This window comes from Buteo buteo, chromosome 2, assembly GCF_964188355.1.
Source record: "Buteo buteo chromosome 2, bButBut1.hap1.1, whole genome shotgun sequence".
Lineage (NCBI taxonomy): Eukaryota > Metazoa > Chordata > Aves > Accipitriformes > Accipitridae > Buteo > Buteo buteo.
The window spans coordinates 3649850-3662257 of record NC_134172.1 but is presented as its reverse complement, the minus strand read 5'-3'; the positions used below and the strand labels follow the sequence as shown (position 1 = coordinate 3662257).

Here is a 12408-nt window from a genome sequence, read left to right as displayed (position 1 = left end):
TCTGGAAAATTTTTATGGTGAAATGTGAGACAAGGTGGAAGTTGCCCTAGCTAAGGTTTTGTTAACAGGTTGTAACTCAATCCTTGTTCCTCAAAAAGTTCATGGGGATACACAGTTATCCAGCAGATACCAGTTTTCTTTGCCTGAGACATGTGATGTTTTGTCAAAGGAGTTACAGGTGAGATTCACCCAACCTGCACATGGTCATCAAAAATTTAGGTATCCAACCTCAGGTAATCACGCAGGCTTCCTCTGTACTTGGTGTTCAGACAGAGGCAGCTCCAGAACACTTTTTAAATCAATCTTGGATAGCTCTCATCAGACAGTATGAGTCAGATGATATCAATTGCCCTTTGGGGGTCAGTTCAGACAGAGCCTGGTTGGCTCTTTTAGACCAATTTTTCAATGGGTAAAGTCAGGGACAATGAATTACACTCAAAGTGAAATTCCATAATGTTGGATTCTCAACCAAAGACAACTGGAGGCAAGATGCAGAGTGAATACCTGAGCAAACACCAGTGGTGAACCGGAAGCAATCAATCCCTTTAGCTCAGTAAACCCCGTAGCAATCCCTCAAGACCAGTGCTGTGCTAGATTAACCAGCTCTGCTGAGTTTTTAGTTAGCTGATGGACAGCATCATAGTAACATGGATGTACTGTTACAGGTCACGAGCACTCAGTTGTTACTTCTCTTAAATTGCATTGTACTGCAGCACGCAGACATGCCACAAGAAGCTTTCAGTAGAGTTTCAATTTGTAACTTAGGACCGGGTTTAAAATTAGGCTCCAGACATAAGCCAGAAAACCACTTTTAGAAGAAAGGTTCCCAGCAGGATATGCAAATCGAATCAGTTGAATTTCACAGATATTGAATTTCACAGATAAATTCTTGTGTCATTTTATACCGCGACTCCCTCCTGGACTGGAACGCATCAGTGACAAGCATTTCTCTTCTGGGCTTGACCTGACAGCCATGTGCTTTAGCACATGCTTGATGCTGATGGGCACGTGCCACGAACTGATAGCTTCACCTACATTACTGCAGGGAGATGTCTCGGAGATCACAGTGTCCTTTGGGAATAGCAGGGGAGGCTTAACTCTCAAAATCAGGGGTTAAACTTGCCAAAGGAGGACACAGGGCTTTCACGGTAAGACTTTAGGACCACCTCAGTAAAAGACGATGTAGGTGCTGAGCTAAAAGAATAAAGGCCAGATGCGGCTCTCGGTCTGTTCAGCCAGCGTGGTGTTTGAGTCATGACTCCAGCCCTAGTAAAAGCTTGTGCTGACTTTAATACATCACAGCATTGTTATGTTATTTTCCCATATTGTGGATTTACATAAGGACCACAGTAAGGGTCAGAGTCTCTGAAACAGTGCTGTGCATTCTTGGCCCCAAAATCTGGCAATTTACAAGGTAATAAGACAAGTATAACGAACAAAGTCCTGAGTTTTTAACACAGACTCTGATCCCATACTTGCATCACGAACTTACCTGAGACTTTTAAATCAAATAAAAGAGTGTCATCTCCAATTTTGCATGTGTATGTTCCTTCATCTTCCTTTGTCACAGCTGAAGCCACAAGCTTATGCAGTTTTCCTTTATCTTCCATGGTAAATTTCTTGCTGGCTGTGATTTCTTTGCCATCTTTGTACCACTTAACCATGATGTTGGCCTCAGAGGTCTCAGAAACAAATTCAGCCTGTTTTCCAGCAATGGCCCTGATAAGTCCTCCACTTTTCTCTTTGTTTATGAAGTTTGCAAGTGCTGAAACAAAACATAGACACACAGCACAGGTAAAGAAATGTGTGGACACCAGTAAATATGTACATTTACATCTACGTTAGGTATTCATTTATCATAAGACCAAATATGCCTGTTTAATTATGGATCTAATTACTACATTCTAATGCAGAAGCAGCCAAATTTCCAGCCTTTATAAACCATATGCCTGATTATCACATGTCCAAAAACCAGAGCACATATACAACACAGGAGGCTGAGTCAAGGGGAGAGGAAGCCCTAGGCAATAGAGCTTTAAGAAAATATCTGAGAGGAGAGGAAAGAAATGAAAGCAGCAAATTGGAGGGAAGGCAATGAAGGTTATTCAATCATTATATTGTAACCATCTGGCAAATAAATCGACTCTAAAAGAGGTTGAAATGTAATCTAGATAAATTAAATTATATTAAATTACAAATCTATACAGATATCACATAGTGCTGAAATGAAAAGAAATTTCTTCCTGGAAAAAAACCTGAAGCATAGAAGATAAACATAAAACTGGCCCCATATAACTTGTAGTGGAATAATTAAGTCACCAATTGCCTCAAAGCAAAGATTCAAAACTCCACCGATATCCTAGATAAAAATGCAAGCCTAAAACTACAGTCCCATCTTACTTCAGATAATGGAATTAATATTCAAACATCTTCTTAACATTTTATTTTAAAACAACACACACAATCCAGTCACTTTGTTGGGATTGTACAGTCAAAGCTACTAAAAGCAAAGCCTTGATTATGTATGCATTTTTTCCTTAATTTCAAGAAAATGCTTGCAAAATACAAATTAACAACTCTCTGCAGAATGCCTGGCAAAAGCAGTTATTAGCTTTCAGTGCTGATACTGTAACAAGCAGTTACAGTCCATGGTCTGGACCAGCTAAGGGTGACTCTCTCAGACTTCTGCTCCCAAGGTGTTATCACCAGTGCTACGTCCTGGTGCAACACGAGGGTTCTCCTTTAGCTCAGAGACCCTATTCACAAGGATGGACCTTGGATTTAGTTTTCTTGCTTTTAGGTACATTAGATTTCTCCAAGTCTGTGACAATACTTGTAATTACAGACAAATATTTGGTAAGGAACCAATATTCACCAGCTTGAACAGTGGCAGAGTCTGGACACCTAAAAAATAAAGAGTGAGTTGACTTGCCAAGCAGTACACTGGTAAGAAAGGAAAAGAAAACCCCAGTCTCAAATGTCCCCAAATCTAAGGCTAAGAAATTCCCAACGAGCAAATAAACAGGGAAAGGGAAGGGAAGGACGTGACGGTGCAGTCAAGGGCCTCTCTAGCTCTGGTCCTCAAGGGATTCCGTTCAATCACCAGCTTCTGGCAGGGACAGGAACTTGCACTTGACCTCTCCAGGTCCCTACCAGCCCTGTTTTCTAGGGTTTACCAAATCTGCCTATTAGAAGCAATACCTATGGGTAAAGAAGTCATACCAGAAGCATTTAAACTGGGGAAAACCTTTTTTTTTTTTTTTTTTTAATTGTTTTTTTCTTGGGGCCTCTGTTTCCACTTGTTTCTCTAATGACTCATAACGGTAGAGCTTTCCCTTCAGTAGGACGACACTGTGGTCCTCCTCCTACACCCAACCACCTACACCCATGAAGCCTGCAGGGACCGAACGCTGCCGAGACCTCTAACTTCTCCACCAGCATTACTGGAACTGAGCCACAGGTTAAAAGTTGTGGGAGGAAGAAGAGGGAGATGGGTTCATTCACGCATCGTTCGCTTCCTCAGAAAACTAGAGTGAAAAATACAACCACGGCCATCCGGAGGAGACTTCTCAGGTGTCCCATTTCGACGCAGGAGGTCATGTGTCAGAGGACACCTGGCACGTGGAGTTCCACGGCAGCGGAGGGACTGCCGTGATAAATGGCGAGTGCTTTTTCTTAGCGGGGCTTTTTTGGGCAGGAGGCCCAGCGAGTGACACACCTCTGGCCACGGCTCGGCACGGCGGCATCTCGGCAGCCACGTGATGGCCATGTGGCAGAGGCAGCTGACCTGCTCATCAAACGATTTGCCAGCTAGCTGCGTCTGATTTACGGGAGGAACAGATAAAAAGTGGCGACGTTGAAAGGTAAGATCCTGGGAGAGCATTTGTGAGCCTTGTCCTACAAGGATGAGATGTAGGACAGCCGATTCTCCAGGAATCAAGCTACAGACAGCAGATGCTTAAGTTACAGCTCGTCAATACAGATTTTAAAATAATAGCATTGATTACTCATTTGATAGTCACACTACAGTGAAAAGCACATGGAAATGTCCATCAGCTAATTCAATTAAATCTGTGGGTAGACCTGCCAACATGAAAAATGATGCTAAAAAGGCAGAGAGAGAGAGAGAGAGAGAGGAAAAAAAACCCCAAAATTAAGAGCAGCTGTCAAGTGTAGACAGCAATTCCTCCCTCCATACACTTAGTCACATTTTTTAATTACTTTTTTTTCAGCTCTCTTTTGAGTTTGCTCTTTGAGAATAACCAAGCAATTAAGTTGTCAAATGCAAAACATACACATTACTCTGGGGCTCTGTTGTTTCTACAGAGACCAAGGAGGGCAAGAAGCCAACAGAACATGATGATGAAGCACCTTATACTTACTCAGTGTAGAAACAGTGTGATCATTGCTGGGAAGAAGGTAAGGGTTGAGTTATGGGACAGAACGCAGAAATCAAATGGTTTTACAAAGTAAACATGCCAGTTCAAAGCAAAATAGCTACTGAACTCACCCCAGATGATGTCTGACAACAGGCTAGACTGTCCTGAAGCCAGGTTGTATACTCTGAACCTCAGCAGACATCTAGAAGATACCCAAGAGGAACGGTCTGGGGATACACTGGGGCTTTTCAGCCCAAACCTGGTCCCATTCAAGGCAGAGGAAACTCTCCTATGAACTAGTTCATAAAAGCTTGCACAGATGGAAAGGCTTCCAAGAGGGAGGCTTAACGCTGTTGGTTTGAGATGAAAGGTTCAAGACTCCATGTCTTGCTCTGGGAGTGGATGTGCCCACTAGCTAGGTAGCAGGCAGTCAGGGAGGAAGGGACTGCCATGAAAGCAAAAGCAGCTGAACAGCAGGGCAGCTGTAAAACAGTACTGGTTCAAATCTAACACACAGGAAACACTGAAAGAAAATGACATTTTGCTGTTTGTTCTATAGAGCCTTCCATCTGAATACCTTGCAAATAGCAATGAGTCAAGGCATCCAGTGTGCCCTGGAAAGGTCTGTTCTTATTCATCAGGGTATTGCCAGAAAACAAAAAGACCCAAACAAATAACAAAAAAAATCCCATGATGCCAAGATGATCTTGGTTCTTTAGAACTTTAATCAGAGCGGAACAAGCTTTTCAGTGACTTGTCCAATATCCCATACCAAGTATAGGGCAGACATGGGATCATGCGTGTCATGTCCTGCCCCTGTGGCTGAATTGCTTCATCACAAAAGCACCTTTTCACTACCCACCATTCAATCTCACGAAATAACACCAAGTTCGTGTGGAATATCAAGATGCTAATGTGAGTGAAAGCACAGCTCTTACCGCTGAGACAGCATTAGATCTTGGATTCACTCCCAAGTTCTCCTACTCTGGGAGCACAGACACTGTCAAGGCTAGATGTTGATGGGGAGTTACCACAACTCCCTTCGCTGCCACCGAGGCACTCCCTTTCTCTCCCTTGATGACTCTATTGGCTTAGGGCAGGATCAGGCCATTAATGCAAAGCAGCCCAGACAGTCACATACCTTTCACTGAAAGCTGATAGAGCATTTTATCCCCTTCACAGATGCACTCATAAACTCCAGCATCCTCTGCTGCAGTGTTGCGAATTTTCAGGATGTGCCTCTTCCCCACAGTTTGAAGTTCATATTTTTCACTGGCCTTGAGCTCTTTCCCATCCTTCATCCACTTCACAGTAGCCTCTGTGTCCGAAAGCTCAGCCTGAAGTTTGGCTTCCTCCCGCAGCCGAGCAGAGACTTTTTCTATATCTCTGCTCTTGTTGGTAAATCTCACTGCAGCACCTGTCAGGAAAAAAAGGCTTTGTTGCTTCAAGTTATATCGTAATAACGTGTCCCTGATATGAGCCTGCTGTAGAGTGTGAGATCTCTGAAAAAGCATAAGGTCCTGTTCCTGCCATCACACTCATGTCAATACTGAGCATTTTTTTCCAGTTCAGGAGACTTGATCTGGTTTTATTGCCAGAGTCACTAAGAAAAAAAAAAAGCATATCTTTCTACTGATTAATAATATTCTAAGCATGCTTCTGCAGAGATTTTCACCCAAGGTCAAACACATCCTTCCAGAATGAATGTCTATTCATTACCTTTTGCCATGCAATGTGGGTAGATACAGATGTTGTCATGTTTTCATTGAGGAGAGCTGGAGCACCTAACTCTCAATGCTAAATCGAGTGACATGATACTAACTTGTACATCACCCACATCTGTGGTAGACTAAAAAACTCCAAGAAAAAAAAAAACATTCTTAGTAATTAATACTCCTTTACTTTTGAAAGGCTCTACTACAGTCAGAAAGATTAGCCAAACCTGGAGCTGAAATTACTAGCTTAAGGTGTCTCAGTAGTAGATCTGGTGACAGAATCCGCTGACTGATGGCTGTGAACTACAGAAATTCATGAGTTGCTGTTAAGCAGTCTAGTTAAGATACCAACCAGCTGGCTAGATCAACTCACTCTGAACTCTGTGCTGTCATGGCAAGGTCATTACCAGGACCCCACGTTAGTTCATATGATGCAATTTCGGGTACTTCCTACAGACCAGGCATCATTGAAAGCCTCCAGCCTCAGTTCTAATCATTGGTTCACAGCAACTGCCCCTTGACTGGAAGAAGAAAGGACAGTGATGAAAATAAATACCTTTCACTCTCATCTTGGTGCTGGTGTCAACATTATTGGCAACAAATTTCACTTCTGCTCCATCATCGTTCTTGGTGACGTTCTTTATGATCAGGGTGTGAGTAGTTTGGGTTCTTTTAATGATGTAGGTCTCACTTTCCTGTAAGACTTTACCATTAAGGTACCAAGTGCCGGAACATGTCGTCGTAAGGTCAAGAGTAAACAGGGCATCCCCTCCAGGTACAGCTTCAACGGTTGTCAGGGGGGTTTTCACAGCCAGGACCGGTTCTAAGGAAGAAGAACAACATGTATCCCTGAGACGAAAGGACACAAGACTGCCACGCTGGAGAATAGTTCTTCCTAAGAACAAAGTTTTGGGGGTAAACAAGACATGAGAATAAAATCCTGCAGCCTTATACAATTTGCATGCACTGAAGGCAACACACTGTTGGTCAACAGGATTTGATTTCTACAGCTGCAGGTAACTGACCTCTAGCATTAGGGTAAGTCCTGTTTCTGCAGGGAAGGAACAACAGGCATATTTTACTGATTTTTTTTTCCCCCTAAGATGTTTGAAGGCATAACAAGTTACGGAACCTAGGTGTTTCAGGCAAGTGTGTTATGTATTTAATAACTAGTAATATTCTTAGATTTCAGGAGGATCCTAAGGAGGCCACCCAGCCTACTAGTCACTTCCAGATATTCTAGGAGAACAGAGGCGTGTTCAGACAGCTAGGGAAAAGGATGACACAATAACGAGGCACAGTACGATCAAAGTCTGTGCAGATATTGTCCAGTGCAATGAATCAAAGGAAGAAGCAATCCCATTGCACACAATGATTCTATGGGCACATTGGCACCCTAGAAATAAAGTAAAACCCCCATATTTCTCCTAGTAACTCTAAGATTAAAGAGAGACTGACTGGAACTTGGTTTTCATGACAGTATGATCACCTGTAAATATTCTCTAGGTGCAAGTTTGATATCTCATTGATACATTGAATATTATATTATAAGCCCACCTCAATTTTTCCTTTCATACCAGGTCTAGAAGAAGCGCTTACAGGCTTAAGGTCCATTGTGGAGAGCTCTGCCTCTCACACAGCCTGATGCAAGATATTGGAAAATAAGCATATTCACAGCTCTATCACAGAAATCCCAACCACTATCACTTTGGTGATGGTCAAGTGGTTGAACTGAGACAAGGAGAACCACCAGCAAAGGGAAAAAGGTTTTCCTGTGCAATTGCTCTATCCTCCTCAAAGTCATGGAAGCATCTTTAGAGCACCCACGTGGCAGATCGGCACAGACTGACCCATTTTTATGATGGTTTTGTGCTCACCAAGGTGCACGCTCCCCGGGAACTCCAGGTAGGGGCTCTGTCCGTAGGCGTTGACTGCAGAAACTCTGAACTGATAGTCGGCCTCTTCCGACAGGTTGCTCACCGTGAACTCTGGGACAGGGACGTGGGACTCATGGCACCTCACCCAGGTAAAGCCAGTTAGTTTCTTGCGTTCCACAACGTAGCCATCAATTGGAATGGGGCGGTCCATCTTTGGAGGGGACCATGCTAGCGTCACTGAGGTTTCTGTTTTATTTTTCACCAGAGGGTCAACTGGGGGTTGGGTGGGAGGTTTTTTGGGAGCTGCACAAGGGGAAAAAAAAAAAAAAGTAAACCAAAACAGAGTAAGACGTTTATGTCAGCATGGAAAAGCCACTGTGCCTCACTGAAAAAGCTTACACCGGACTAAAAGCTGCTCTTGCTTAATAAACCTCCATAACACATTTTTGTGAGATGGCAAAGACAGAAAATGGATAGAAGATGCTTTTGGGCTGCATTACACAAAGATGTACAATACTCCTACCTCCACAGTTAAACATAAGTGATTTCTACACAATATTACAATTGTCTGCACAGACAAAGAGTCTACAATGAACAATTCATAGGCTTAAATTTTCAGTGCTAGATACAGACCCACACTAGTTCCTATACAGCTCCTGAGCAAAGCAGACTAACACTCGGCTTGTTATTTTTCATTCAGAAGATGGGTAAAACCACTATCAAAGGTTGTTCAAAATTCTGTGCACCAAATTCCTGGTCCACTTCCCTAGTGTGCATCCAGGCTAAAAAAAATAAAAATACCTCAATGGGATTACTCTGGCAAGATGGCACAATTCTGCCCTGCTTTCTAAACATCATTGCACAGGGATAGTTGCACTAATATTGTAAGTCTGCTGGTAGTTGTCTTCTGTCAGAATTTCAACCATACACATCTGAGCAGTCAGGAAAATAGATGTGCCTGTGAAAACCAATGAGTGGCAAGGCACCATTGCATCAAGGAAGAGCGTGGCAATATTTTTGCAATGTTTTGCACAGAGGTGTGGCATCCTGCAGAGCAATGTAAATCCGCTCCGTAAAAAGCAGCCTGTGCCAGGAGTCTGTGTCCTCCGTTTCTTCTTGAGAAGCTGTTCCAACCGTACACTAAAACATTTCATCCCAGATCCTCAACAGGTTTCAACGCAGAGCAGCTAAACATTGTACAACCGGGACATTTCAGAGATAACAGACATGAATAAACAGTGCATGGGTTTCGGAGTTATGGAGATCTCAGTTGCTTGTTACCCAGGCTTGGCTGTTCTCTGCAGCCGCTTTCAGCTGGGTATCTGTCCTCTGTCCTGCTTCTGAATTTTATGCTGTTGCCCACTCGGAAGGCGTGTTGTAACTTTGTCTCCCAAGAGTGATCGCTATCATTGGGGATCTCTGTTTTAGTAGTTTATGCAGAGCCAGCTTTTGGGGTTGGGGAATTAACTTCCAAAGGAAACGACATAAAGACACGTCCCCACCACGAGACCCTATAACTGAGGAGATGTGGGTATTTTATGGTACCTGAGGTCACAAATGTATGCCTGCAGGGATTTGCATAATGAAGATTTACACTCACCCTCTCATTCCTCTTGAACCCTTTAGAGAAGGCTCAAGTCCCATCAGCTTTATTCACTGCGCGCTGCCACTAATATGGTCAAGAGGCTGGGAATTATCTGGTATGCTCTAGTTACACATCTACTGACGTGGTAAAGGATTCATTTCATTTAATTTTGGCTATCTGAAAGGCGTCTGGTTTAAATCAGTCAACCAGACTCCAACTGTAATCCCATGGAGAACAGCACACTCAGGAGCAATTCATGCCAGCTTAAAGAAGGTGTGTGAGACGGGTGAAACGAATCGCACATTGCAGCTAGTCAGGTATTCTTGACTATGGAGGGAGCCTGTACAATGACCCTAGACTAAAAAATCAAACTCTGGGACAATTTATCTTCTCTCTGCCTCAGTTTACCCATGTTTAAAAAGGCCATAGTAACAATGCAAGATACTGAGCAAATAATATATAAACACTGCTTGCCTGATAAAAGCTATTAGAACAGCCAACACCAATCTCGTCCAGCTAATTGAAAACGATGTGAACATATTACATTGGATTCTTCAAGCAGCTGATCAGATATGCATGAAGTGTAAAAATAGGAAATCTCAATGTGATATGCTTTTTCTTCTTTACATAAATAGATACATCAGGTTTTTGGGGTGCACAGTTACCAGCCTGTCAACTACTGCTGGTCAGAGCTAGATGCCAAAGGTCCCATTAGTATGGCATTAAGCTGAAAACTAGACCCTGGAATCAGATCTCTTGACCTTACTATCAGTAAGAGTAATGTAATATTTTCTTCAGAGAGACCTGTTTGTGGGAAGGCAGCTTCTTACCTTTTTCTATTCCATGAATCAACACTTGCTTCATAACTTAAACAGCAGAGGCCAAAATCAAACTGAAGTTTGTCATTCCCATTGAGTAGGTGCTTGGTTGGATGTTACAGCTTTCCAAATACCTCAGAAACTGTCACAATGCTAAATATGACACTTACCTCATTTTTTCCTCATTTTAGCTCAATAGCATCAGAATGCCCCAACCAGGTTTAGATAACACAGCAGTTACAAACCTTTAAATAAAGATTTCTTTTTACTACTGACTAATTGCAGTTTGGAAGTGGTGATGGAAGAAAAGAAGTACTATTCTTCCCAAATTTAAATGACATCGGTTTTGCCTGGGAAATGTAGTGCCATCAAAATCAAGTTAAACAAAATTAGGCAACTTCACCAAAATTTCACTTCATGTCCAATCTCAACTACGTTGCACCTGCTGCTACTGCTCTGTCAATTAAAACCCTCTCTCAGATCAGATGTGCCAGCTGAAGGAATTCTCCAGCCTGTATATTATGTCAGTCTCCCCAAGTAAAGCTAAACAGGACAAAGATCCCTTCTTTCAGCATAGCTACCATCAATTCACAGGGTCCTCCCAGCTCTGTCATGTCAAAGAGGATGAGAGAGGACACATATTTGCTGGTCTACACAAAAGGAAGGAAACTATTTTCAGCAGGAAGTATTTCCCCTTTTTCTTGCAGGTTTGGGCTTTTTTTTTTTTTTAACACATATTTTACTTTAATGCAAACAGCTTAAGAAGCTAAATCAAAGTAAGATATTTCAAGTTCAACATTTGACTGGCCCTGAAATGCTTCATGTGTGTGCATGTAGATGTTCCTTCACAGATGTTTTTACTTGCTAAAATGGAAAGAAACTTCATACTCTGCCAAAAATGTTCAGGGCACCTAATTCCCTGCAAGAGCCAGCATACCCACAAGCTAACCTCACAGCTCTGTAGACTCAGACCTAGGGAAGGAATTGAACGCTGGCTAACTCTCCCCTCCAAACCCTCAGCAAAGAGAGAGAGGGAGAGATAAGTGGCGCCTATTTGCTAGAAGAGGTATTATCCCCATAGCAAGAATTGATAAATTCCCCTCAAAGAAACTAATGATTTTGGAAAATGGAGGTCAGCGTGTAAAGGGAGCACTCGCAGTGCTCTGTGTACAATGAAGCAAGGGGACTGCGACATATGCAACTTACATGTTGATTTCCAAGCACCTCCCAGTGGGGAGAAGATGCATATCCCTTACCCCATGTTTTACTCATTTATCATTTTACATTCAGTCTAGCATGAAACAAGAATGGTACAGAGAAGATACATGTTTGTGCCATGCTTTTTCCCCAGGACTCTCTTCTCTCTCTATTTTGATCTCTCCATAACATCTCATCACACTGATGTTCAGGTTGTTGGCTTTTTGTGGCAGACATCAAACCTTCTGCTGTCTTTGGACAGCAAACTTGCCATGGTGGTACCTGTGGTGCTACCACAGGAGTACCTGCTTGCTGGGGAAAACACAATACCAAGGCTGAATAAAAGTGAAGCTTACTGGTCACAGTGAACTGGGTAGAAGTCCTGCTTTCATCAGCCAGGAAGACAATCTCTCCAGCATCTTCCATCTTACACTCTCGGATGATCATGGTATGTTGCTTGCCAGAGCATGTGATGGAGATTCGATCACTGGGTTTCACTTCTTCTTTATTTTTCAGCCATCGGATGTTCTGGCATTCATTGTCCAGCTCCACACAGAATATGGCTGTATCGTTTATGAAGACTGCAGTCTTTCGTGGAAGTTTTTTAATGATGTTCCCTTTAAATAAGAAATTAATTATGATCAACAGCAGATATTAAAGTCTCTGGCAACACTGGACCATCCAGACTACAACAGGACTAGCCAACAGCTCTCACCTAACCAAATCATTGCAGACACTATCCAGACATTCCTAAATGAATTCTTAGGCTCTGAGTTATACAGAACAGATAATCCCAAAGACTTATTTTGGCCTTCAAAGAGAGAAAAGCAATCTTGT

The 12408-nt window shown here is 42.6% G+C and overlaps 1 protein-coding gene across 15 annotated transcripts in view; it reads right to left on the bottom strand.

Annotated features, from left to right (window-relative positions):
* Positions 1–12408, bottom strand: part of OBSCN (obscurin, cytoskeletal calmodulin and titin-interacting RhoGEF) — a 192026-nt gene that overhangs the window by 159705 nt on the left and 19913 nt on the right. For all 15 annotated transcript variants that reach the window (XM_075044005.1, XM_075044010.1, XM_075044031.1 and 12 more), the window contains exons 4-8: positions 11928–12188; positions 7972–8274; positions 6651–6917; positions 5521–5796; positions 1493–1765 (exon numbers count right to left, since the gene is read on the bottom strand). In XM_075044005.1, coding sequence (XP_074900106.1) covers positions 1493–1765; positions 5521–5796; positions 6651–6917; positions 7972–8274; positions 11928–12188 — 1380 coding nt within the window. The remainder of the gene's footprint in view (positions 1–1492; positions 1766–5520; positions 5797–6650; positions 6918–7971; positions 8275–11927; positions 12189–12408) is intronic.